The 26,801-nt window shown below is 38.2% G+C and overlaps 1 protein-coding gene across 1 annotated transcript in view; it reads right to left on the reverse strand.

Moving 5' to 3' along the window:
- Positions 1 to 26,801, reverse strand: part of OPHN1 (oligophrenin 1) — a 511,411-nt gene that overhangs the window by 196,244 nt on the left and 288,366 nt on the right. Inside the window, 6 exon segments of the mRNA XM_029930777.1 lie at positions 6,234 to 6,308; positions 7,718 to 7,780; positions 8,295 to 8,328; positions 10,583 to 10,661; positions 20,895 to 20,986; positions 24,929 to 25,029. Of these exon segments, the coding sequence (XP_029786637.1) occupies positions 6,234 to 6,308; positions 7,718 to 7,780; positions 8,295 to 8,328; positions 10,583 to 10,661; positions 20,895 to 20,986; positions 24,929 to 25,029 (444 nt within the window).

Here is a 26,801-nt window from a genome sequence, read left to right on the forward strand (position 1 = left end):
GTAAGTTCCTTCCATCCCTGCTTTCTCGAGGGTTTTTATTAAGAAGAGATGTTGTATTTTGTCAAATGCATTTTCAGCATCTATCGACAGGATCATATGATTTTTTTCTTTTGTTTTGTTGATGTGGTGTATTACATTAATCAATTGCGAATGCTGAACCAGACTAGTAACCCAGGAATAAATCCCACTTGATCATAATAGATAATACTTTTTATATGCTGTTGAATTCGATTTGCTAGTATCTTGTTGAGTATTTTTGCATTTGTATTCATGAAGGATATTGGCCTCTAGTTCTCTTTTTTCACTGGGTCTCTGCCTGGCTTAGGAGTCAGAGTGATATGTGCTTTGTAGAATGAGTACGGTAGTCTTCCTTCTATTTCTATTTTTTGGAATAGCTTGAGAAGGATCGGCGATAACTCTGCCTTAAAAGTCTGGTAGAGTTTCCCTGGGAATCCATCTGGCCCTGGGCTTTTATTCATTGGGAGATTTTTGATAACTGACTCGATTTCTTCACTGGTTATGGGTCTGTTCAGATTATCTATCTCTTCCTGTTTGAATTTTGGTAGTGCATGTGTGTTTAGAAATTTGTCCATTTCTTCTAGATTGTCCAGTTTGTTCGCATATAATTTTTCATAGTAGTCTCTGATGATTGCTTGCATTTCTGAGGGATCTGTTGTAACAGATCCATTTTCCTTCATGATTTTGTCTATTTGCATGTTTCCTCTTTTCTTTCCGAGGAGCCTAGATAAAGGTTTATCAATTTTGCTTAGTTTTTCAAAAAACCAACTCTTGGATTCATTGATCTGTTCAATTGTTTTTGTGGATTCTATCTTGCTTAATTCTGCTCTGATCTTTATTATTTCTTTTCTATTGCTGGGTTTGGGTTGTTCTTGTTGCTCCCTTTCTACTTTCCTTAGGTGCTCTGTTAGGGTTTGAGTTTGTGCTTTTTCCGATTTGTTGAGGTAGTCCTGTATTGCAATGAACTTACCTTGTAAGACTGCCTTTGCTGCATCCCAGAGAGTTTGAATTATTGTATTCTCATTTTCATTCGTCTTCATATATGTTTTAATTTCCTCTCTAATTCCCTGATTGGCCCCATCATCCTTTAGTAGGGTAGTTTTTAACCTCCACATTTTTGGAGATTTTCCAGATTTCTTCCTGTGGTTGATTTCGAGTTTCATGGCATTGTGATCTGAAAGTGTGCATGGTATGATCTCAATTCTTTTTTATTTATGGAGGGCTGTTTTATGACCCAGTATGTCATCAATCTTGGAGAATGTGTCATGTGCACTCCAGAAGAAAGTGAATTCCCTAGCGTCAGGATGCAGAGTTCTAAATATATCTATCAATTCCATCTGCTCCAGTGTGTCATTCAGGTCTATTGTTTCTTCAGTGATTTTTTGTCTGGCTGACCTATCCATTGTTGTAAGTGGGGTATTAAAGTCCCCTGCAATTAGCACATTCTTATCAATAAGATTGCTTCTGTTTGTGATTGTTTTATGTATCTAGGAGCTCCCAAATTTGGCGCATAAATATTTATAATTGTTAGCTCTTGTTCATGTAGAGTCCTGTAATTATTATATAGTGTCCTTCTTCATCATTTGTTACTCCCTTTATTTTAAAGTCCAGTGTGTCCGATATAAGGATGGCTGCTCCAGCTTTCTTTTGGCTTCAAGTCGCATGGTAGATATTTCTCCATCCCCTTACTTTCAATCTGAAGGTGTCATCAGGTCTAAGGTGAGACTCTTGTAGGCAGCAAATAGATGGGTTTTGGTTGTTGATCCATTCTACTACCCTGTGTCGTTTGACTGGAGCATTCAGTCCATTGACATTCAGTGTTATTAATGAAAAATGTGTGTTTAATTTCATTGTGTTCCCTGTAGACTGCATGTTTGTAGTGATGTCTCTGGTACCTTTATTCCTTGCTACGTTTCCCTCATAGAGTCCCTCTTAAGATTTCTTGTAGGGCTAGTTTGGTGGTGATGAATTCTCTCAACTTTTGTTTATTTGGGAAAACGTTTATCTCTCCTTCTATTTTGAATGACAGGCTCGCTGGATAAAGAATTTGTGGCTGCATATTCTTCCTGTTCATCACATTGAAGATTTCCTGCCATTCCTTTCTGGCGTTCCAAGTTTCAGTAGGTAAATCTGTAACCACTCTGATAGGTTTCCCTTTGTATGTCAAAGCCATTTTCTCCCTAGCTGCTTTCAGAAGTCTCTCTTTGTGTTTACATTTTTCCAGTTTCACTCTGATATGTCATGCTGAAGGTCGGTTTAAGTTACGTTTTAGGGGAGTTTGGTATGTCTCCTGAATTTCAATGTCTTTCTCTTTCCCCAAATTGGGGAAACTTTTGTGTATAGCACGCCTTCAAGTACGCTGTCTTTGTCTTCCACTTCAGGAACTCATATGATACAGACATTGTTCCGTTTGATTGTATCACTCAGGTCTCTGATTCTCCTTTTGTGCTCCTGAATCATTTTCTGTCTCTTTTTCTCGGCCTCCTCTTTTGCTATAACTGTGTCTTCTAATTCACGTATTCTCTCTGCTTCTTCAATCCGTGCATTGGCAAGCCTTTTCTAACTTGTCAGAGCTATTTTGAAGGTTCCTAGTCTTTGTATCAATATCTTCTCTGATAGCTTCCATTTTTTTTCAAGCCCAGCAATTAATTTTATGAAAATCATTCTAAATTCTTTGCTTGTGTCTGTTTTGAGCAGTTCTGTAGCTGTGATTTCTTCCTGGAGTTTCTTTGGAGAAGAGTTCTTTCGTTTTGTCATTTTGGCTAGCTTTCTGTCTCTTGTCCGTTTTAAAAGCTCGTTCTGCCCTGTGCATTTATTAGTATTCCTTTATAGAAGAAGGCTCTTGGAGTGTCTAGGGTCTGTCTTTTCAGGAGATGTTCTTTTAATGGTGTCACTCGGTTTCTCTTGTTATGCCTCTGATTAATTTATTTCCCTATTCAGCGATATTTGGGATTTTCCACTATGTGTGCTTTGGGTTGTTTCTTGAGGTAGCCCTGAAAAGGAAAACAGACAGACAAACACACAGAGAACACAAGCACACAAATGTACTGATAAAGAAGCAAACCTAAGGGGGAAAAAAAAGGAACAGGAAAGAAAAGAGAGGAGAAAAAAAAGAAGAGAAAAAAACAAAAGGAGAAAGAAAATAAAAGCAGGGAGGAGTGGGGGGGGGACAGCAACAGTCAGAGATAAAGTACAGTCTGAGGGCTTAAAATCTGCAGGGTGGGTTGAGGGACATAAGGATGGAATAAAGGAAAAACTATCTGGATGGTAAGAGTTGATCTAAGCATAGCAGTGCCTAATTGTTGGTCTTTCCCAGATTCCAGGGGTAAGGGAGAAAAGAGGGAAATAGGAAGATAGTAAAGAGACGACAGGGGACAATTAAAAATTAAAAATATTAAGAAAAAAACCCAATTAACAGTAATAAGCAAAAGCACAGCTGCTCTCCAGCATGGATGGGCATGGCTTGGTGTAGGTGGGTCAGGTCTCAGGGGTTTCTCTCTGAGGCTTCGCCTTGGTGGATGCGAGGAGAAGAATGGCGACGGGCATCCCAAGTCCCCCTCAGACCATGTGTTCTAGCCACTCTCTGGAGTCCAACCTTCTTGTGCCTCAGGCGGATCTAATTGTTTTTTTTTTTTTTTAAGTTCTGCCCAGTTTCTAAGTCCCTGCCAAGTGGGCAGCCAAGCGTTTAGTGTGACTGCGTGCCCCACTCCGTGCCTGTTTTCCTGGCATTATTAAGAGCGTTTCCCTTTAACTCTGAGCCAGGCCCTGCTTTGGATGAGAAACTGTTTCTGGATAATGAACCTCCAAAAAAACTGTCCAACCCCATCTGTAATGAGGAAAATGCAAGTGAAAACCACAGTCTCCTCCCTACGTGGTCACCACACCTGGAAGACACCACGAGCCCATGCACGTGTGGGGGGGACGTCCACTCTCGAGGCAGCGGTGCCCCACACTCAATATTGCCACCACAGTTAAAATTGCCTGCAGGTGGGCGGCTTTCTGGTCGGGATTGAATTGGGGGATTGTGAAGTCAGATTTTTCTCCCCTGGCTCCACGTGAAGTCAGTGAGCTGCCTGGTCCGACTGAACACCCCCGCTGAAGGCCCTCAGTCCCGGGCTAAACCTCTCCTCTGCAGGGATTGCGCTGTGGGGGAGTCAGTCTCTACTTCTCTTCCCCTGGTCTCTCTCCTGCCTTTCCCTGTGGTACCGTGCGCAGCTGTGACGGTCCGTGCACCTCTGGATACCCCGTGCCCCGCGTGAGTGACTGACCTGGGATCTGTGTGCCTCTGGTCTCCCGGCTGCCCCACCTGGCTAGGAATGGTGCACCTAGGGACATGCGGGTTTCAGTGGGCCCAGTGCCCCTAACATTTCCAGTCCCAGTTCGCACTCACTCACTCAGGCAACTGTAAGACTGCTGTCAATAAGGGGTCTGTTTGCACACCTCCGTTCTTGGAGATCAGAGAGCTGTGGCTTTTTAATTCTTCTCAGTTTGATAATTGTGGGTGGATGGAGGTAATGGGGCTCCTTACTTCTCTGCCATCTTGCCTATCCCCCCTTAATGCTTACTTTTGAGAGAGAATGAGTGCAAGAGGGACAGGGCAGAGAGAGAGAGAGACACAGAATCTGAATCAGGCTCCAGGCTCTAGGCTGTTGGCACAGAGCCTGGCGTGGAGCTCGAATCCACGAACTGCAAGATCATGATCTGAGCCAAAGTCGGTTGCTCAACCCACTGAGCAACCCAGGCACCCCAAACAAACATTTTTATAAAGAAGACACCCAGATGGCTAACAGACACTTGAAAATATTTTCAATATCACTCATCATCAGGGAAATACAAATCAAAACTACAATGAGATATCACCTCATACTAGTCAGAATGGCTAAAATTAACAACACAGGAAACATCAAGTATTGGTAAGGATGTGCAGAAAGGGAAACCCCCTTGTTCCATTGGTGGCAGTGCAAACTGGTACAGCCACCATGGAAAACAATATGGAGGTTCCTCAAAGAGATACAGGGAGCACTACACTATGATCCAGCAATTGCACTATGAGGTGCTTATCCAAAAAATATGAAAATGCTAATACAAAGGGATACATGGACCCTGATGGTTATATCAGCATTATGAATAATCACCAAATTATGGAAACAGCCCAATGTCCATTGACTAATGACTAGATAAAGAAAAGGTGGTATACACAAACACCCCCCACACACATGAATATTACTCAGCCTTAAAAAGGAATGAAATGTTGCCATTTGTAATGATGTGGATGGAGCTACAGAGTATTATGCTAAGCAAAATAAGTCAGTCAGAGAAAGACAAATACCATATGTTATCACATATATACAATTTAAGAAATCAAAAAAATGAGCATGAGGGAAAAAAAGAGAGGTAAACTAAGGAACAGATGCTTAGCTATAGAAGACAAAGTCATGGTCTTTAGAAGGGAGGTGCATGGGGAATGGGTGAAATACGTGATAGAATTAATGAGTACACATATGATTAAGTAGTATACTTGTGTATGGAAGTGTTGAATCACTGTATTATGCATGTGAAACTAATATTACACTGTATGTTAACTGGAATTTAAAAACTTAAAAAAATTACTAGACATACAAAATTGAAAAAAATGTGACCCATAACCAGGTTAATATTTATTCATTAAAGACAACATGTAGAGGAAGAAGCAAAGGGTGACAGAGATGGAATGCTTGAAAATACCCAGACAAGACTGAGAAGATGGGAAGAATAAAAAGGACCTGACAAGAGTCACTTGAAAGGTTTCACAGAAGATTTTAGAAAAATCAAAAGATGTTGAGTCACAGAAGTTACATAGGATGAAAGTTCCAAAAAATGTTCCCAAAAAAAGTGGTCAACAAGGAGATCAAGCAAGATAGAGACTAATAATTGTACCCTGTATTTCACACAAGATACCTTCTAAGCCTGCTGAAAATATTTTCAGTGGAGAGGCTGGAGTAGAAGCCAGATTGAAAAGGCTTTGATGAGTGAATATGATGTGAAGAAGAAGAAATGCTAGTTGTTTCTTCAAGGCAAGGTTCTCTCTGACTCAGGGTAGCCAAATACATGTATATTTTTCTTTTGAAAAAATTTTTAAACATTCTACAACCTTTTTTAAGCAATGTCTCCTTTTTCTTATAGTCACATTTCTTATACACAGTTTCCAATAAGAATAATGAAATTAAATTTGTTACCAAAAAAGGCATTCAGCAGCTTCTGAACCTGGATATTGCTGCCCACAGTACGGTACAATCCCTCTGTCTTGATCCCTAGGGAAAGAAAATCAGGTCAGTTTTGTTTATATAGCTAGAGCTTTCATTTCCCTCAGGGAAGAACAAGTAGGTACTTTCACCTTGGCATCAGTCCAAACAAGAAAGAGTCTCCCTCCTCTCTCCTAGCCCTTGCAATAGGGACCAGTTTTGAAGCAGCTCTTCAAATTATTCTCTCCATACTTTCATTTGGATTATACTGAGGTTTCATTATGTGAACAGAAAAGAATATACACTATACTAAATAGAAAAATATATTTAGGTGTATAGCAGCAGATGCCTGAGAATACTGCTGCCATTTTGGAAAGGAGCTAGGGTTTAATTGAAAAAGAAGGTAATATCAATAATCAAGTTCCCCATGAGCAGTGATATAAAGGAAGAAAGACCTGGACTATGGCAGATGTGAAACAAAAGTCTATTTTTCATATGGAGAAAGATTAAAGCAACATTTAAAAGAAAAAAAGAGGCTTGGCTCATATACTACATGCCTATATTCTAAATATTCTCAGAGAGAAACTAAAGTGTATCATGAACCTGGAAAAACACTGATTTCACATTTGTCTGAGTTAAGCTTTGTACCCCAACAATTTTATTTTTGGTTTTGCTTTTATTTATTTACTGAAATTCAAGTTAGTTAATATAGAGTACAGTATTGGTTTCAGGAATAGAACCCAGTGATTCACCACTTACATATAACACCCAGTGCTCATCCCCAAAAGTGCCCACCTTAATGCTCATCACTCATTTAGCCAGCATTTTTTAAACCAATGTGTATTGTGGCAAAATTAAACTCTTATTTATTTGTGATGCAACCATCATAACCCTAATTGAGGAGTGGCTGGTAGTAGTTTAGAATACGTTAAAAGCTAGTTGAAGCTCTTTGCCTTAATTGTTTTTAAAATACAAGAAGCTGTACATATTTTATATAACTTGGTGAGTTTGGAGATAAATAAAACCATCACCACAATCTATGCATAACCATATCTATCACCTCTAAAAGTTTCCTGCTGCCCTCTTTATTCTTTAGTAATTTTTTTTGCAATAAGAACTCTTAATACAAGATCTACCGCCTTTGCACATCTAAGTCTGCAATACAGTATTATTGACTATAGTTTAATGCTATACAGCAGATCTCTTATATAACTTAGAACTTTGTACCATTTGATTAATAAAGCTCTTTCTCTTCAAAAGCAGGGAACCACAAATTATCCCAATATGCATGGATACCACTGGTTTCGCATTTGCTGGAATTTTACAAATTTGTTTCTAGTGTTCAAGGTATATAGTCTTCATTCCTAAAATGAGTCCTGACCAATAAATGACATCATTGCTACTTTCAAGAAATTGACCCAGGATAAATTCAGAGTAACCAGATATAAACACTGCCAATATTCTGGTTCATATCTTACCTTTGGTCTCAATGACATTGATGCACTTTCTAACAAACTTGAACCCTACTTCATTCAGCTCCACTGTTTCAAATAAAGGAAAAGAGAGTTAGAGCCCACTATAACAAGCTTTACCTACCAAATATTTATTGATCATTTTAGGAGACTGTAGTGAGAGAATAAGGGATATGGTTTTTCATCTCCAATACTCTTAAATGGAAATATCTTTGTATTCAAGGGGAGCTTAGACTTTTTACTTTTATAACACAAAATGCTTTTAGTTATCCCTTTGTATTATGTTGTTTTAGGCATGAGCAATATCAAACATGAAATGTTAGGCTAGAAATGCACATAATTTCTATCATGTGTTTAGAACAAGGAATAGATAATGTTCTTCTCTATATTAATATTACTCACCATACCACAAGCCAAGATAAAGTGACTTCCTTATTTCAATAAGTAGACATATTAGAAAAAATAGGTCTGAATTTTATTCCACACAGTTTAATCCATAAACACACTTCAATCACTATTACATATCATTGATGATAGAAAAACTGGCAGTTTGTAATATCAATAGATCATAAAATTGACTCACTTTCTTCCTGTTTTGTTATAGGGCTGTGGTAGATCTACAAAAGAAGAAAAAGAAAGAGCCATGGCTATTGTGAATCACTATAGGTAAGAACAACAAATAAGACTCTCTTTTCCCAGTGAGTCCTAAGGCTTTAATGGAAATGTAGGCTAAACAGAATCATCTTTGCCTGGGTCCCTAGAAAACAACTGAATTTACAAATCTGAAGACTATATTAGACTCCAAGTAGCAAACTACAGCTGAAGTTGTAGCCTACCTATCTTAGAGATTTACTTATGTAAAACTTGGATAATTTTTCTGATAGAGCAAGAGAACATAAAAGAAAAGAAACAGTATACTTACGGGTACCTGGGTAGTGGGCATCGATGGTAAAATGTAAATGTTCCCAATACCAACCTCCTGCCACAAAGGCTAATTAATGGGTATTTCTTTGTAGAAAAGCAAGTTTCTTTCTGAAAGAGATCCAGGCATTGACCAAGATTCTCTGAGTCATCATGAAGTACACATCATGATAACTATGGGAGAGGCCAAACAGGAGATCCTTGACTCTTAAAGTCTAGCCTGGCTCCACATCTAACTCATTATAAAATCTTGGGCATGTCCTTTTTAATTCTTTATACTTCAAAATTCATTATCTCTAAAATGATTTGGGTTGGAGTAGATGTTCCTTAAAGTCCTGATCTTCTTTGATACTTTAAGCAAACGCATGTATATCATGTATAAGATTAGTGAATTGGGGTGTTTTAGCTAGGCAGGAACAATAACAATGTGAAACTGCAGGAAATTAACCTTCTATGTTAAAGACCACGTTAACAATCTCTCCTTTTAAAAGGAAAACTTTCTTCATATGTATGTATACCCCTGGATATTTCAAAGAGAGAGATTTTTGTTCTGGGAGCCATTGCTGCCACTTTTATAAACAAGTTATTTGTGAAAAGTGTAGCAAAATCAAGGATCTACATTCAGTGGACACATGTTCTAACATCATTCTGCACAAAAAGCCATCCACATCCTTAGATCTTTAAAACCTAAAGGGAGAACAAGTTCCAAAGAGGGAATCAAGAATAAAATGTTTCACTGAGTCTGCTATCATCTTCCTAGAGAAACATCATAGGCATGCAATAGTTAAACTCCAGTCTTCTGGGAAGGAGGGAGGTGTAACAGGTCATGGGGTACTTTCTGTATGACAATTCTCACAACACCACTTCTCTCTTTGCTACCTTCTTGGTTGCTATAAGTACATTCTGAGATCTGTACACTTCCCTTTAGTTTCCAGGGCACCGAGGAGACACAGAAAGAAAACCTTGGAGTATATTTCCCCTCTTATCACATTTTTGCCTTGAACAAAATAAAGATTTTAGGCTGTATACAAATACTATAGAAGTCCAATAGCTTCACACTCATTCTCCAGCCCACTTCCATTCATTTAATTTTTCAAAGCAACTCTGTAAGCAGATAGAATGGACATGATTCAACCCTTTTTACTGAAGAGAAGAAAACTGAGTCTCAGAGAGATAGCCTACTTTGCTCAAAGTCACACCACCACTGGTGGCCAAACTGGGATCCCAATTCAGGCTTTTGTAAATCCAACATTAGGAAGCTAATATCACTTCATACATGACTAGAAGAATCTTACTTGGAAGATACTGAAAGGAAAAAATGATCTTCAATAATTTCTGACTCTTCATATTGGTTTTTCTAACATAATCACTAAACCTTTTTAAGATATTGCTTGTCCTCCTGTGTAACAATGTTCTAAATTGAGTGGTACATCTTGGGAGACAGGATGGTAGCACTATCTTCTCACCAGATGTACCCTTAGAGAGTAAGCTGACTTGGGAGTGTAAAATGTGGGCAGCAAAACCGTTGTGAATAAAATATTAATAAATGTTTACTCACACCTATGAAAATTATTTTCCACCTTTCTATATAAACACATAATTAATTTTATAAACTGAAAAAAAGGCTTAATTTTTGTTCTTAAGAAGGTCTTGTAGGCACAGCTGCCTAATGTAACAGGGAAGCAAGAAGCTGAGAAACATGGATTCTACCTAGGCCCAGCTTTTATATATTTTCTGAGAGTAATTCTAGAGAAGTCCCTCATCTTCTCTGGAACTCAAATTGACTTACTTTTTAAACAAGAAATGGTGAGTCAACAATTCCTTCTAACTCTAAATTTTTGAGTCTGAAGGTCTGACTCTTTAATTGTCCTAGATCCATTAGTACCAATAAGGGTACTTATACATTGGACTATGTTGCTGAGGTTTCTCCAGTGTCCTGAAGTAACTTACAGGTTCTTTTCCATCCATGGCTTCCATCCATAGCCTTCTGTTAGCTTCTGAAAGGGCTTGTAAAGTTATGGTTCCTGGCCTATAGGGAAAAAATGTCAAGTTAAAAGCAGAAAACTCACCTGTAAGAATGGAGTCTTGTGATCTAGAGTCCCTATCAGCCCTGGAAGATGTCACACTAGGCAGGCACATACAGAATTCCAATTTTTCTTTTTTTTAATATTTTATGTTCCTTATTTATTTTTGAGAGACAGAGAGAGACAGTAGAAACAGGGGAGGGTCAGAGAGAGAGGGAGATACAGAATCTGAAGCAGGCTCCAGGTTCTGAGCTAGCTGTCAGGAGAGAGCCTGACATGGAGCTCGAACCCACGAACTGTGAGATCATGACCTGAGCCGAAGCCGGATGCTTAACCGACTGAGCCACTCAGGCGCCCCAGAATTCCAATTTTTCAAAATCTCCTTTACTCAAAAAAACAATGTAACATTTAGAAAACAGTAACTTTTGGAACCCTGGTGAAGGTGGTGACTTGGCAACCTCATACCAGGGTCAGGCAAAGAAACAGAGGCAGATACCAAGACACCTCACCATTATACATACTTAAATTGGCTCCATTGCACTCCGGCCTAATTGTGGCTCTCTTTGCCATTCTCTCTTGGAAGCCGGCAGTTTGTTCTGGGCACTAAAAGTAAGCATGTTCAGCATGGGCATATTCATCCATGAAAATGATGTGCTACTTATTTCCAAGGAGTTATTTCCAGTTGGAAATAATTCAACAACATCTACACGGGCTCAGCACAGGGGGGAGGCCTTTTTGCTGACTTAAGCAATCTTATGACTAATAATAACTAATGGTTATTGAATGTTCACTAGGTACCAGGTTATATTCTAAGTATGTTATAGGTATTAATTCATGAAGTCTACCAGGAACCTTATAAAGCAGGTACTATATAGTAATATCTACCTTACAGAAGGGGAAGCTGAAACACAGAGCTGTTCCATACATTCACACAGTAGGTAACTACAGAGCAGGGATTTGACATTAGTAATTCCAGTCCAGCAGTCTTTCTTTTCTTTTTCTCTTTTTCTCTTTTTTTCTTTTTCTTTTTTTCCCTTCTCTTCCCTTTCCTTTTTTCTCCCATTCCCTCCCCACATTTCCTTTCTTTTCTTTTCTTTCTACTATTTTCTTTCTTAAACACTATGCTACAAGGCCTCTTCCCCATGGAAAATGGCCTAAAACCCACTTTTTTTTATATTTACCTGTATGCTATCTATAACCAGAGATATTCCAAGTTGATATACTTTATATGGCCTTTTTAGACCTTCATGACTAAACTGAGAATTGCAGATGGACCACATTATTGCAAACATAAAGCTTCCTCATATTATCTGTGTAACTGAACCATTATGAGAAACTGGTACATTTTATTCCTTCTATGTTAAGACTTTCAGAGTCACAGAATCATAATAATAATGTAAAGAGAACTCAGAGATTTTTATTTAGAAAAGAAAGGCAAGATGGTGGAGAAATATGGAGCTCTGTATTTCCTGCCCACATCTCTCAAACAAACAAGAGTTGAAACCAAAGGACACTGAACCACAAGAGTCTGGGAGAAAAGAGACAGAGTCCAATAAAAAGACAGCCTCATAGGTGCGTGATTGCAAACTGGGAAGCCATCAATAAATATTAAAGAATTGAGATCATACCATGAACACTTTCAGATCACAATGCTATGAGACTTGAAATCAATCACAGGAAAAAGTCTGGAAAACCTCCAAAAACATGGAGGATAAAGAACACCATCTAAGGGACAAATGGGCCAATAAGGAATATAGAGAAGAAATTAAAAAATATATAGAAACAAATGAAAACGAAAATGCAACAATCTAAACTCTTTGGGATGCACAAAAGCAGTCCTAAGAGGAAAGAACATTGCACTCCAGGCCTATATCAAGAAATTAGATAAATCAAAAATACAAAATCTAACAGAGCACCTAAAGGAACTAGAAACAGAGCAGCAAGTGCACCACAAACCTAGCAGAAGAAGAGAAATGATAAAGATCAGGGCAGAAATAAATAATATAGAATCCCCAAAAAACAGTTGAATAAATCAATGAAACCAAGAGTTGTTTTTTTGAAACAATAAGCAAAACTGATAACCTCTAGCCAGGCCTTTCAAAAGGAAAAGAGAGAACACCGAAATAGACAAAATCATGAATGAAAATGGGTTAATTACAACCAATCCCTCAGAAATACAAGAAATCATCAGGGAATACTATGAAAAATTATATGCCAAACAAACAGGACAATCTAGAAGAAATGGAAACATTCCTAAACACATATACACTACCAAAATTCAAACGGGAAGAAACAGGAAATCTGAATAGACCTATAACTAGTGAAGAAATTGAGAAAGTTATAAAAAAATCTCCCAAAAAATAAGAGTCCAGGACCAGATGACTTCCCTGGGGAATTCTACCAGACATTTAAAACAGAGTTAAGACCCATTCTTCTCAAGCTATTCCAAAAACTAGAAATGGAAGGAAAACTTCCAGACTCATTCTATGAAGCCAGTATCATTTGATTCCCAAACCAGAGATGCAACCAAAAAAGAAAACTACAGGCCAATATCCTTGATGAATACAGAGGTAAAAATACTCAACAAGATACAAATCGAATTCAACGGCATATAAAAAGAATTATCTACCATGATCAATTGGGATTTATTCCTGGGTTACAGGGCTGTTTCAATATTCCCAAATCCATCAATGTGCTACATTACATTAACAAAAGAAAGGATAAAAACCATATGATCCTGCCGATAGATGAAGAAAAACTTTTGACAATATACAGCATCCTTTCTTAATAAAGACCTTCAAGAAAATTGGGATAGAAGGAACTTACTTAAGCATCATAAAAACCATTTATGAGAAACCCACAGCTAATATCATCCTTAATGAGGAGAAACTGAGAGTTTTCTCCCCTGAGAACATGAACACGACAGGGATATCCTCTCACAACTGTTGTTTATCATAGTGCTGGAAGTCCTACCATCATCAATCAGACAACAAAAGGAAATAAAAGGAATAAGAATTGGCAAAGATGAAGTCAAACACTCACTTTTCACAGATGACATGATACTCTACATAGGAAACCCGGCAGACTCTAACAGAAGCCTTCTAGAACTGATCCATGAATTCAGCAAAGTCGCAGAGTACAAAACCAATGTACAGAAATCGGTTGCGTTTTTATACAACAGTAATAAAGAAATAGAAATCAAGAAACTGAACTCATTCACAAGTGCGGGAAAAAAACCACCATAAAATACCTAAGAATAAACTTAACCAAAGTTGTAAAAGATCTGTATGATGAAAACTATAGGAAACTTATAAAGGACATTGAAGAAGACACAAAATAGAAGAACATTACATGCTCATGGATCAGAAGAATAAATATTGTTAAAACGACATTACTATCCAAAGCAATCTATACATTCAATGCAATCCAAATCAAATTGCACCAGCACTCTTCTCAAAGCTTGAACAAACTATTTAAAATTCGTATGGAGCCACAAAAAGCCCCAAATAGCCAAAGTAATATTGAAGAAGAAAATATACATGGGAGACTCCACAATCCCAGACTTTAGCCTCTACTACAAAGCTGTCATCATCAAGACAGTATGGTATTGGCACAACAACAGACACATAGACCAATGGAATAGAATAGAGAACCCAGAACTGGACCCACAAATGTATGGCCAATTAATCTTTGACAATGCAGGAAAGAGTATCCAATGGGAAAAAGACAACCTCTTTAACAGATGGTGCTGGGAGAACTGGACAGCATCATGCAAAAGAAGGAAACTAGACCACTTTCTTACATCATAGACAAAAATAAACACAAAATGGATGAAGGACATGAATGTGAGACAGGAAACCATCAAAACCCTAGAGTAAAGCAGGAAACAACCTCCTTGACCTCAACTGTAGCAATTTCTTACTTGACATATCCCCAAAGGCAAGAGAATCAAGAGCAAAAATGAACTATTCAGACCTAACCAAGATAAAAAGTTTCTGCATGACAAAGGAAACAATCAATAAAACTAACAGTCAACCAACAGTGGGAAAAGATTGTTGCAAATTACATATCAGATAAAGGGCTAGTATCTAAAATCTATAAGGAACTCATGAACCTCCACACCCAAAAACAAATAATCCAGTGAAGAAATGGGCAGAAGACATGAACAGACACTTCTCTAAAGAGGACATCCAGGTGGCCAACAGACACATGAAACGATGCTCAACATCACTCATCATCAGGGAAATACAAATCAAAACCACACTGAGATACCACTTCACACCAGTGAGAGTGGCTAAAATGAACAAATTAGGAGACTCTAGATGCTGGCAAGCATGTGGAGAAACAGGCACCCTCCTACACTGTTGGTGGGAATGTAAACTGATACAGCAGCTCTGGAAAACAGTGTGGAGTTTCCTCAAAAAACTATCAATAGAACTCCCCTATGACCCAGCAATAGCACTACGAGGAATTTACCCACGGGATTCAGAAGTGCTAATGCATAGGGGCACATGTACCCCAATGTTTATTGCTACACTTTAAACAACAGCCAAATCATGGAACGAGACTAAATGTCCATCAACTGATGAATGGATCAGTAAGATGTGGTTTATCAATACTATAAAATACTATATAGCAATGAGAAAGAATGAAATCTGACCATTTGTAGCAACGTGGATGGAACTCGATGGTGTTATGCTATGTGAAATATGTCAGGCAGAGGACAGATATCATATATTTCACTTATAAGTGGAACAGGAGAAACTTAACAGAGTAGCATGGGGGATGAGAAGGGGAAAATATAGCTGGGGAGAGGAAAGGAGGCAATCCATTAGAGTCTCTTGAATACTGAGAACAAACTTAGGGTTGATTGGGGTGGGGAAGAGTGAAGGGGGGTGATGGGCATGGAGGAGGGCACTTGCTGGGATGAGAACTGGGTGTTATATGGAAACCAACTTGACAATAAACTATAAAAGAAAAAATAAATAAGTAAATAAGTAAAAAAAAAAAAAAGAAAGTGAAAGAGAGAGAGTTCAGATATGCTGGAAAAGTAACTGGGGCTATATGGGCCTCAGTTTCTTTATCCATAAGGGTATTGGACAAGATGAACTGGAAGGTTCTTTCCAGCTTTGATATCATTGGATTCCTATTCTACCTTCCATATTTTAGTCCCATTAACGTACATTTTAAAAAGACAAGTCTCCAAATCTTCTTTAAGCTAAATGAACTGAAAACCAGGACTTGGCTTTGGGCACTGGATTCTTTCAAGTTTACTTTTCTCTAACATTTAACCAATCTTTTGAAAATATGACATGGGGCTAGAAAATTTAGAAATAATTTTGGAAAGACAGCAGCCCAGCTGAATTCTGAAGGCAGAAATAAGGAGAACAAATGAATTGGGAACAGACTTAAAAGCAGACAGTGTAGATCAATTATGATATTAAAACCATTCTGAAACTCAGCTTCTCTGTCTGGGAAATAAAAAAGCCAATGCATGTCTTTCCTTAATCATTAAGAAAAGCTGAAACAATAAATGACTACTGAAGAAGCATTTGAAGATTCTCAGGTGCTACAAAAAATCAAGTTCAGAGAATAGTGATAAGAACAGGATGACAGGGATGCCTGGGTGGCTCAGTGACTTAAGCATCTGGCTTCAGCTCAGGTCATGATCTCAGGATCGTGGGTTCGAGCCCTGTGTTGGGCTCTGTGCTGACAGCTAGCTCAGAGCCTGAAGCCTGCTTCAGATTCTGTATCTCCCTCTCTCTCTGACCCTCCCCTGCTCACGCTGTCTCTGTCTCTCAAAAATAAATTAAAAATATTAAATTTTTTTAATTTAAAAAAATGAACAGATTTGCGTCCCTCTCTCTCCCCAACTCTCTTTCACCCTTCCCTTTCCCATGGTCTTCAATTAGGTTTCTCCTGTTCTCCTGTTAGACCTATGAGTACAAACATGTGGTATCTGCCCTTCTCCGCCTGAGACTATTGAATACTTAAAATGGCCCTAGGGTTGAAGGGGGAGGGGGAGAGGGAAGGGAGGTGATGATAATGGAGGAGGGCACTTGTGGGGAAGAGCAATGGGTGTTATATGGAAACCAATTTGACAATAAACTATTTAAAAAACTAAATTTAAAAAAAATGAACAGGATGACAAAGTAGAAAGAACACTGACTTCTAGTCCAGGCTCTTTCACTGACTATCTTTATGACCTTAGACAAATCCCTTGCCCTCCCCAAGGTCCCAGTCACTCAATTTTGAACAAAAAGGCATATATATCTTATGTGCAGTACAGTGCAAGGTTAAGAGCGTGGGCTTGGAGACTAGAATTCCTGGATTCGGATCCTGGCTTTGCCATTTGCTAGCTGTGTTACCTAAGTTGCTCAATTTCACTGTCTCTTTTTCTTCCTTTGTGAAACTGTGAGATACAGTCACCCCATGTGACTGTAGTGAGAAATAAAGGAAATTACACATTTCAAGGGATGATAATGGTGCCTGACACATAGGAGGTACTCTGCAAATGTTAGCAGTTGTTGTTTGTTATTGTTATTATTATTGTTGCACTTCAAGCTCTAGAGCTATAAGCCTGTGGTTTCAAATACTGGTACCAGGGGCGCCTGGGTGCCTCAGTTAGTTGAGCATCCGACTTTAGCTCAGGTCATTATCTCACAGCTTGTGGGTTCGAGTCCCGCATTGGGCTCTGTGTGGACAGCTCAAGAGCCTGGAGCCTGCTTCCAATCTTGTGTCTCCCCCTCTCTCTGCCCCTCCCATGCTCATGCTATGTCTCTCTCTGTTTCTCAATAATAAATGTCAAAAAAATAAATTGAAAAACAAATACTGGCAACAAAGCTAACTGAAAAAAGTTATCCCCTATTCCATAGATACAAAAACGGACTCAAAAAGCCCTTTGCTCTCTGTGCTACAGGGACATGAGTACAACTACCCATCACCTGCTGAGAAGCCTGACTTTTTTTTTTTATATCATATTTACTATACTGGAAAGCAGATGTCATATCCCCCAGGAAACTCCATGTGCACAGAGGTACCTCAGCATCTGTTCATTATTTTACTTGATCCTTTATTTCACAGCATATTTATTCTCCTTCTAAGACAATGGAACAGGGGCGCTTGGGTGGCTCAATTGGTTAAGCGACTGACTTCGGCTCAGGTCATGATCTCACAGATCGTGGGTTCAAGCCCCACGTCAGGCTCTGTGCTGACAGCTAGCTCAGAGCCTGGACCCTGTCTTCAGATCCTGTGACTCCTCTCTCTGACCCTCCCCTGCTTGCTTGCTCGCACGCTCTCTCTCTCTCTCTCTCTCTCTCTCTCTCTCTCAGAAATAAATAAAAACATTTAATAAGACAATGGAACAAAATAAAAAAGAAGATGGACTTTGTTAATCTGTAAACAAGCATTTGAGCTCAGCCTTGCCACTATGTACTTTGGGAAAGTCACTTAATATATTTAAGCCTCAGTTTCCTCCACCTATAAAATTGAAGAGGGATTCAATGAGTGAATGTTTTTTTAAGTGGCCAATATGTGGTAACTTAAATCACAGACACATCAAAACTTTAATTCCTGGGTTCTAGTCTCAGAATTCCTTGGTGTTAGGGGTGGAAAATATACATTTAAAAATAAACATCAGGGGCAACTGGGCAACTCTGGGTTAAGCATCCGGCTTTGGCTCAGGTCATGATCTCACGGTTGGTGGGTTCAAACCCCATGTCAGGTTCTGTGCTAAAAGCTCAGAGCCTGGAGACTGCTTTACATTCTTTATCTACTTCTCTCTCTCTGCCTCTCCTCCACTCATGCTCTCACTCTCTCTCAAAAATAAACATTAAAAATTTAAAAAAAAAACACACCAAATGTAGTACCTATCATGAGCCATGCCTAGCACTAAGTACTAGATATATGATGATAAACTGGTCTCAGCCCCTAATCTCAGGGCCAAACTGTTTGCAACTGCTTTGGGTATATGGGAATATTATTTGCAAGTAGCTTACAAATTCAAGCTGAAAGGGGAATCAGAATAAACTACACACAACAAAAGTTTAATTTCTATTAAGCACCTTGATGAGGCAGACCTAAAAGTTCATGAAAGAGAAGTCACAGCCAATAGTCATATTCCCCAGTAAATAGTATAGTTCCCCCTTCCAACTAGGCCTGACCCTGTTGGGAAAACATGAGTGGCAGCCTTATGGTTATCAGTAAGAATGTTTACTATCAAAACCATCTTTGGTCAGGACCATCCATTTTTTAGAAAGAAATCATATAGATTAACAAAAAGAAATGTCAAATGGGGAAAAGGACTTTCTACTTTTTTCCAGATTGAAAAAGAAGAGCCCTCATTTGTAATCTAATATTTATGCATATTTATGTGTCTAATCTTTATGATTCCAGTCACTGATAATTTTGTTCATATGATACTGTAATTGAAACTTCAAGCCCCCTTATAGGAATCTGACCATTTTGTGAAATTCTATTCTATTATGCAGTAACAAATACATAGAAATAATAGACTGAAATAACACATAGAAACATTTATTCACAGAATTTTGGATCAACCTCCCAACTATATAACATGCTTTTCTCCAAAATAACTCCAAATCATCTCATTTTAAAATTTCAAGATTAAATTCCACTCTGATAAAACTACCAAGGTCCAGAAAATGCAAAGAGGGTAATGGAGAAAACAAATGTAGCAACATTTGAAAGCTATACTGAAATGAGAAGGTTGATAATCAAACCATTTCCAGTTTACATAAATATCTGCAAAGTAGGGAATGTCTGTGTTATGTTTGCACCAAGTATGGAGAAAAGACTCTTCAATACCACTACCATCCTCCATCTCTTCCATCTCTCCTTAAAAATGTGTCCCAATTCACTCGTCCCTGTATATTAGAAAGAATGAGTTTTGCTAATATGAGAAGACATTTGCAGATGACATATCTAATAAAGGATTAGTATCCAAAATCTATAAAGAGGTTATCAAACTCAATACCCAAAAAACAAGTACTCCAGTTAAAAAATGGGCAAAAGACATGAATAGACACTTTTCCAAAGAAGACATCTGGATGGCTAAGAGACACATGAAAAGGTGCTCAACATCACTCATCATTAGGGAAATACTAATCAAAAGTACAATGAGATAACACCTCACACCCATTGGAATGGCTGAAATTAACAGCACGGGAAACAATAAATGTTGGCAAGGATGGGGAGAAATGGGAACCCTGTTGCACTTTTGGTGGGAATGCAAACTGGTGCAGCCACTCTGGAAAATAGTATGGAGGTTCCTCAAAAAGTTAAAAAGAGAGCTATCTTATGACCCAGAAATTGTACTACTAGGTATTTACCCACAGGATACAAAAATACAGATTCAAAGGTACACGTGCATCCCAATGTTTATACCAACATTATCTACAATAGCCAAACTATGGAAGGAGCCCAAATGTCCGTTGAATGATGAATGAATAAATAATTAGTGGGGTGTGTGTGTGTGTATACTACATTATATATAATGGAATATTACTCAGCCATCACAAAGAATGAAACCTTGCCAATTGCAACAATATGAATGGAGCTAGAGTGTATTATGCTAAGCAAAATAAGTCAGTCATTAAAAGACAAATACCACATGATTTCACCCATATGTGGAATATGAAATAAAACAAATGAACTTATGGAAGAGGAAAAAGAGAGAAGCAAACCATAAAACCGAACCTTAACTATAGAGAACAAACTAAGGGTTGCTGGCTGTGAGGCAGGCAGGGTTAATTGCGTGATGGGTATTAAGGAGGGTAATTGTTATGTTAACCACTGGGTGTTGTATATAAGTGATTAATCACTAAATTCTTTTCCTGAAATTAATATTATACTATATGTTAGCTAAGTGGAATTTAAATAAAAACTTGAAACTACCAAAAATGAGTTTTGTTATTCTGTCCTTGCAGCATCACCAAATGTTGACCTTTGCATATCTGATAGCCAGTTAAATCCTAGAAGTGACTTATTCTGCCTAGAGCAGGTAAGGCGAAGCTGACTGAAGCTTCCACAAAGATAAACAGCTCTGGGCCAGGTCTAACAGGGATTCCTCTGAATGGCAGCCAGAAGAGCTAAGACAATGATGATGAATAAATTTTCTCACTTTCATCAACAAGAGATGACAGAGGAAAATAAAAGATCTACTCAGGCTCAGTATCTGTCACATGGGGACATTGCCAATTCATACTATCACAGCTTACCTTTCATTAGTTTCTATATCAAAACAGAACCTTTTGTCGATAGACTCTGTCTTCCTCCTCACGCAGTACTTCAGTGTTAAGTCCAAGGGCCCCTGCTATAAGAGAAGGATTAATAGCCAATTGGGGAAAAAATGCACAGAGGCTTCTTCTGCCTCCTTCATTATCCTCAGTGTCACTTGGAAGGCATTTGTCAGGGGAGCAAGAGCAATGTGTAATCTCACTAAAAACAGTAGTTGCAAAAAGGCAGAAGATGGTTTCTTCTTGCTCCAATAATTAACGGCTAAAACCAAGAGAAAATGCTTAGGGTAGATCACTGTTCTTTTCCGAGCATGGTAGATTAAACAGGAAGCTCATTACACATAATGTAAGGGGAGTATTGGAAGATTAGACTGATCAAAAAGCATTAAGTATACTGAACAAGGTAGGAAGTGGCTTTATGAAACCCTACTTCCATTAAATTGGCAGATACAGGAGGGGAGACAAACATTTTCATTCCCCACCTCCAGACTCCTCAGGAAGACAGGAATCACAAAGGCAATCTCTCCAAATATAGGGCAGAGAGTAAGCAAATCTGTTTTATTTCTCAAAGTGGCATTTGATACTTCATACATGAAGAATAGTGTAGCCCCCTTTAGTTTTATGGATACTTTTAGGCCACTGAAATCCACTCTATTCACAGATTAAAATCCCCTAATCCCACATTCTTTGGTTTGCCTCCATTATCTCAATAGAGACAATGAAGTATAGGAAAGAGAAGTAACATTTATTGGTTACTGACTATGTGCCATGTATTACGCTGGGTGTCTTTAAACCAACTTTCTTCACAACAATGCTTAGAAAGAACTGAAGCTCAGAGGAGGTAAAATGACTTACCTAAAGTCACCTAAGTCTGTATAGTGGAAACAGAAATAAAGGAAACCCATCCCAGTTATGCCATTTAGTAGCTGGCAACCCAGGGCAAATAATTTCTGTTTCCAAATCTTAACTTCACAAAATATAACGTGGGGATAATGCTAACTAACCACCTTGCTCCCACCAATTCAGAAACACTTCCCAAGTGCCAGGTCTGTGTTTAGGTACTATGCCCTCCACACGGGACCATCGAGTTGATCTAGCCGATCAAAAAAGAATTTTTTCTCACTGGCACACTCAACCCCCTTTCAGGCCTATCTTTTTGCTGCTCCCACACTATAAAAACTCAACTCTGAATTCATTCTTCAATCTGCCTTCCTTACCCCAATACTGAGAGTATCAAACATTATTAGCTTTTTAAGAGGACAGTGATTAACAGCATCATATACTTATCCTCCCTCTTTAAACTCAGCCCCCACAGGTTCAGAGGCATCACAGCTTCTTAGCCTATGTCCTGCCTACCACTTCAAGTTTACCTCTAGCCACCTGAATCTGTTTTATGCCCCATCCATGCAGAGGCACTCTCATTTCACACAGATGTCAGAGTCTTTCATGGCTCCATAACAGCAAATAATGTTTCCTTCACCTGAAATGACTTTATCTACATTCTTTGCCTGGCTAAACTCTTAACTGTTCTACAAACAAAAAGCCATTTAGCTTTCATTTCCTCCAAAATTCTTCCCAATCCTATATACTGCTCACTATGTGTTTTCTGCATTATGTTAAAGCTTCCTGTTTTCATGCCTGATTTCCCCAATTGACTGCGAACTCAAGAGGATAGGCATTTTATTTATCTTTATATCTCTAGTACCTAGTGAAGACTTAGTGCTCAAGAAATTTTTATGAATTACAGTATTATTCTTGTCATTTTTCTGATGAGGAAAATAATATTAAGCAACATGACATAATTTACTTGGGGTCAAAAAGCTACTAGCCCACACAGGTCAGATTTAAACTCAGTTCATGGAACTCAAAATACAGCACTCCTTCCTCTTCCCATAGCTGCCTGACAGGGAAATGATGGAGATCTTCTAAAACAGCACTTAGGAAGATATTCTATAAAGTGAACAGAACAATGCGGGTGGAAGCTGATAGGCTTAACTAGCAGGGAACACTGGTAAGTACCATAGTCAGAAAGAGGGCTAATTCTTCCATCTTCAAATTGAACTAATAAAACCTCACAGGGCTACTGGGAAAGTAAATGAAACACATGGCAAAAAATGTCTAGCTCAGTGACTGGCACACAGTAGATATTCAATAAATAGTGGATGATATGGTGTTATAGTTTCACTTACTTGTATGATTTACCTTTCTAAAACACAAACCAGTAATAGGAACTGACAGAACTGACAAGAAGAAATTATCTCCAACTTCATTTTACAGAAATTCAAGTTACTATGTTGCCTCTTTTTCCTTCTAAATAGAGAACCCTGTTCCTCTTTCTACTCACTAAGGAATCCCATGTTAAAACTGCTTAGGCTAATACTATTGCAGTTTTGCAAGCAGCCACTTAATGAAAAGGGAAGAGGGAGAAAGAACTAAAATGACAGTTTGCACTCATCTGCTAGGAGGATATGAAAGTGGCCTCCGCTACTTCTGTCTTGAGCTTTGCAGTAGGTGCCTGAGCAGAAGAGAAAGGGCCTAAATGAGCTTACTGTCTAAGAGAGTATCTTTAAAGGCTGGGGTTTAGAAAGTAATGCGTGTAGAAAAAGAAAAGAAAGAGATCACAGGAACAAGTTTCTTAATAAGTACTAGCCAGTCAGATACATCAGCTATGTTCTCACAGAAATGGAACAAATTCTGCGATAGTACACCAGATGAATTTATTGAAACCATACTGAAAGGTACCTTGGCTATTATCAAACTGGAAACGAGGGAGAGTTTTGGAATCATGAATGAGTAACTGGCCCACATAAGAGCATTGGATGAGCATTCTGGAAACCCCACTTAGTACACTTCATTAGAGGTGCTTTCCATCTCCAATACACATCCAAAGCAGAGTAACAAAATTTTTGGTTAAAGACACAAAAAAGCAGTTTTCAAGAGTCTGCCACCAATCTCAGTCCTCTCTAATGTCCTGTGGACAAGTAACACAAGAGAGAGATCTTCCATGAAAACCACCAGCAATGGAGGAAAATTGGCCCAATTTTTTCTCCAAATTTCTGCCTACCACAATTGGTCTACTTGTACGACCAAGGTTCAGCATTAATAAATGAACCTTGTTTCATTTTGTAAACAATTTTCAAAGAACAGAAATCCTTAAAAACCCATGCATGAACACCCAGTCGGAGTGGCAGTTTAAAGGACACATTAAACTACTTCTAGAGTATGAAAAGTTCGTCTATCAGCTTTTATCTTAATAAACCCTTGAGTGTGTGTGTGTGTGTGTGTGTGTGTGTGTGTGTGTGTGTGTGTGTATGTATTTCCAAAGCCTCTACAAATAAGGGCTAATGTGAGAAGACAGAATAAAAATCTTTGGCTGTGTAGTCATATATATAGTATAGCATAGCATAGTACATAGTACAGTATAGTATGTAATATATATTATTAAGTTCTTCTAGGTAAGTAAATATCTTATCAGTTTGTTAAACTCATCTTGACATTTTAGGGAATAGAAAGAAGGTTTGGAGGACAGAAGAAGAGGATTCAACTGCTTAAATATATCTGAATATTACATAGAATATGGGGTATAGATTATTCCAAATTTAGAAAACAGACATAGTTATCTACAAAAACAATTTTGGAAAATGATATTTTAAACACTTGCTATTTAAAGGAATCCTACACTATAAACTTCCTAAAAGCAAGTAATATATACTATCCTCCTCCAATTCATCCATATTATTGCAAATTTTCTTGTAAAATGTAACAGGCACTTGTAATAATTTAATAAATGATCTGAAAGAGTACAGGCGCTTTCAAAAGGCTTGACATAATAGATATACTTCACTCAACTAAGTAGTATTTGGCCCAAAGCAAAGTTAGGCCAAGAAAAACATGCAGAGTCATGACTTCACATGACAGTGATTGACTGGCTTCTCTGGCACTAAGTCAATATATACACTTTATTGAGATGCAGCCACAGATGTATTTCAAAATATATGGTACACAAAAGAACTGACCTGCTTAGCACCTGGCTTCTGTTCCATAGGTGTCATGGTGAGCGTTTTGGTCTCTTTTGCATACTGGCAATAATATTTCACCCAGGATATTCCCAAAGCCCCTACAATGATAGGCAAAAGTGAGCTGACAGAACATATTTTTCAGCTATATGGTCAATACACTCCTAAGATGGAAAGGGTGTATAGTCTGCTCTTCATAGTCATTGGACTTCAGATCCAGCCCTAACCTTCCCCTGAACTCCAGCCCTGCCATGCCATCAACCTACAAATCATATGGAGATCCTAAAAGTCATCAACTGCTTTCCATGTCAGCTCTCACTTGCTCCAAATCACTCTCCTTGCCATGTCCCCTATGAATGCTTCTAGTACTCATCCTATTACTGCATGAGGTGGAAACATCTGTAATCTTCTGCTCCTCTTTCCCTCTAACCTTTCCCATTTTATTGGTGGTTGGGTTCTTCACATTCTATTCCCTACATGTCTCTCCTTCAGCTGCTCCATCCCTTTTAGAACTGAATTAGTTCAGGATTGTATTGCTAAATTACTTTTAATGTTTTATGAAGTATTTCAGACAAAACAAAAATTCACTATTTCTACAATTAACCATGGCAGTGGTCTTCTCTCTGACTTCCCCCATCATGATCACTCTTTTCTAGTCCATTCTGCACTGTTTATCTAAAGGAGTATTCTTAAAATACATATCTCTATTTATACCATTTCTCTTATTACAAATCATACATGGCTTTCCCAACATCTCTAAACTCAGGTTGGCCAACAAAATCCTTCATAATGTGATCATTTACCTTTACTATTTTGTGTTTTGCCACCCTCTATGGTCCTGTCTCATTGAATTACTTTCAGTTATCAAACAAAGAGGTGGTCATCTATTTTTAGTCCAAATTTTCAAGACATAATTAAGACTGAATAGGTGATCATTAATAATTACATCAGGATTATAGGCATAAACCAGAGTTATGCTTGAAAACCAAGACCCTGAAAATAAACTACATCCTCACATACCTCTGTGCCTGAGTAACATGCAATGTTATATACCTGAAAATTTCTTCCCCTCTTTTTTGCCTATCAAACTCCCACTCATAATTCGAGTTCTATTCAAACATTACTTCTTCAGTGAAGCCCTTAGATATTATGCCTCCAAATGCAATGCTAAGCACATTTCCTTAAAATTCTCGATATAGTTGTCTGTCTTCTTTCTCAGACTGTGAATTTCCTGAAGGCAAAAACCAAGATTGATTCAGTTTTTTAAATCCCCCAAAGCACTGCATATTGACTGGAATAAAAAGATGCTCAATAAACACTCAACTGAGTAGTAATGTTATACCCATTTGACAAATTAGAAAACTGGGGCTAGTTGATATTAGAGCCAAGATTGCAAACTCATTATTTCCACCTCTTTTATAACATAGCAGTTCTTAACCAAGGGAAATTTTGTCTCACAAGGGACACTTGGCAATGCCTGGAGACATTTTAGGTTTTATTACCCAGGCAGTGCTATTAGAATAAAGTGAGGACAGGGCATAGATGCTGCTAAACACCCTAAAATGTATATGATGCACCCCACACACATAAAATAAAGAATTACCCAGGCCAAAATGTCAATAGCACTAAGACGGAGAAATCTTGCAATATAGATTTAAAGAGATACATCTGAAAAGTGGAAGGACAAATCTTTGAAAACCACCAAAAGTTAATGTGTCAGAGAGGAAAGGCATGATAATATCAATGCTTAAATGCATGTTTTGTGAATTATAGTAGTTTTTGCCACTGGTAACATCTGAGTAATTTCTTCTTCCTACTTCCCAGGTACAGTCATTTTGGGCAGGGCTGAAACCACAGGCTTTGGGAGCACTGG

Source organism: Suricata suricatta, chromosome X (genome assembly GCF_006229205.1).
Source record: "Suricata suricatta isolate VVHF042 chromosome X, meerkat_22Aug2017_6uvM2_HiC, whole genome shotgun sequence".
Classification (NCBI taxonomy): domain Eukaryota; kingdom Metazoa; phylum Chordata; class Mammalia; order Carnivora; family Herpestidae; genus Suricata; species Suricata suricatta.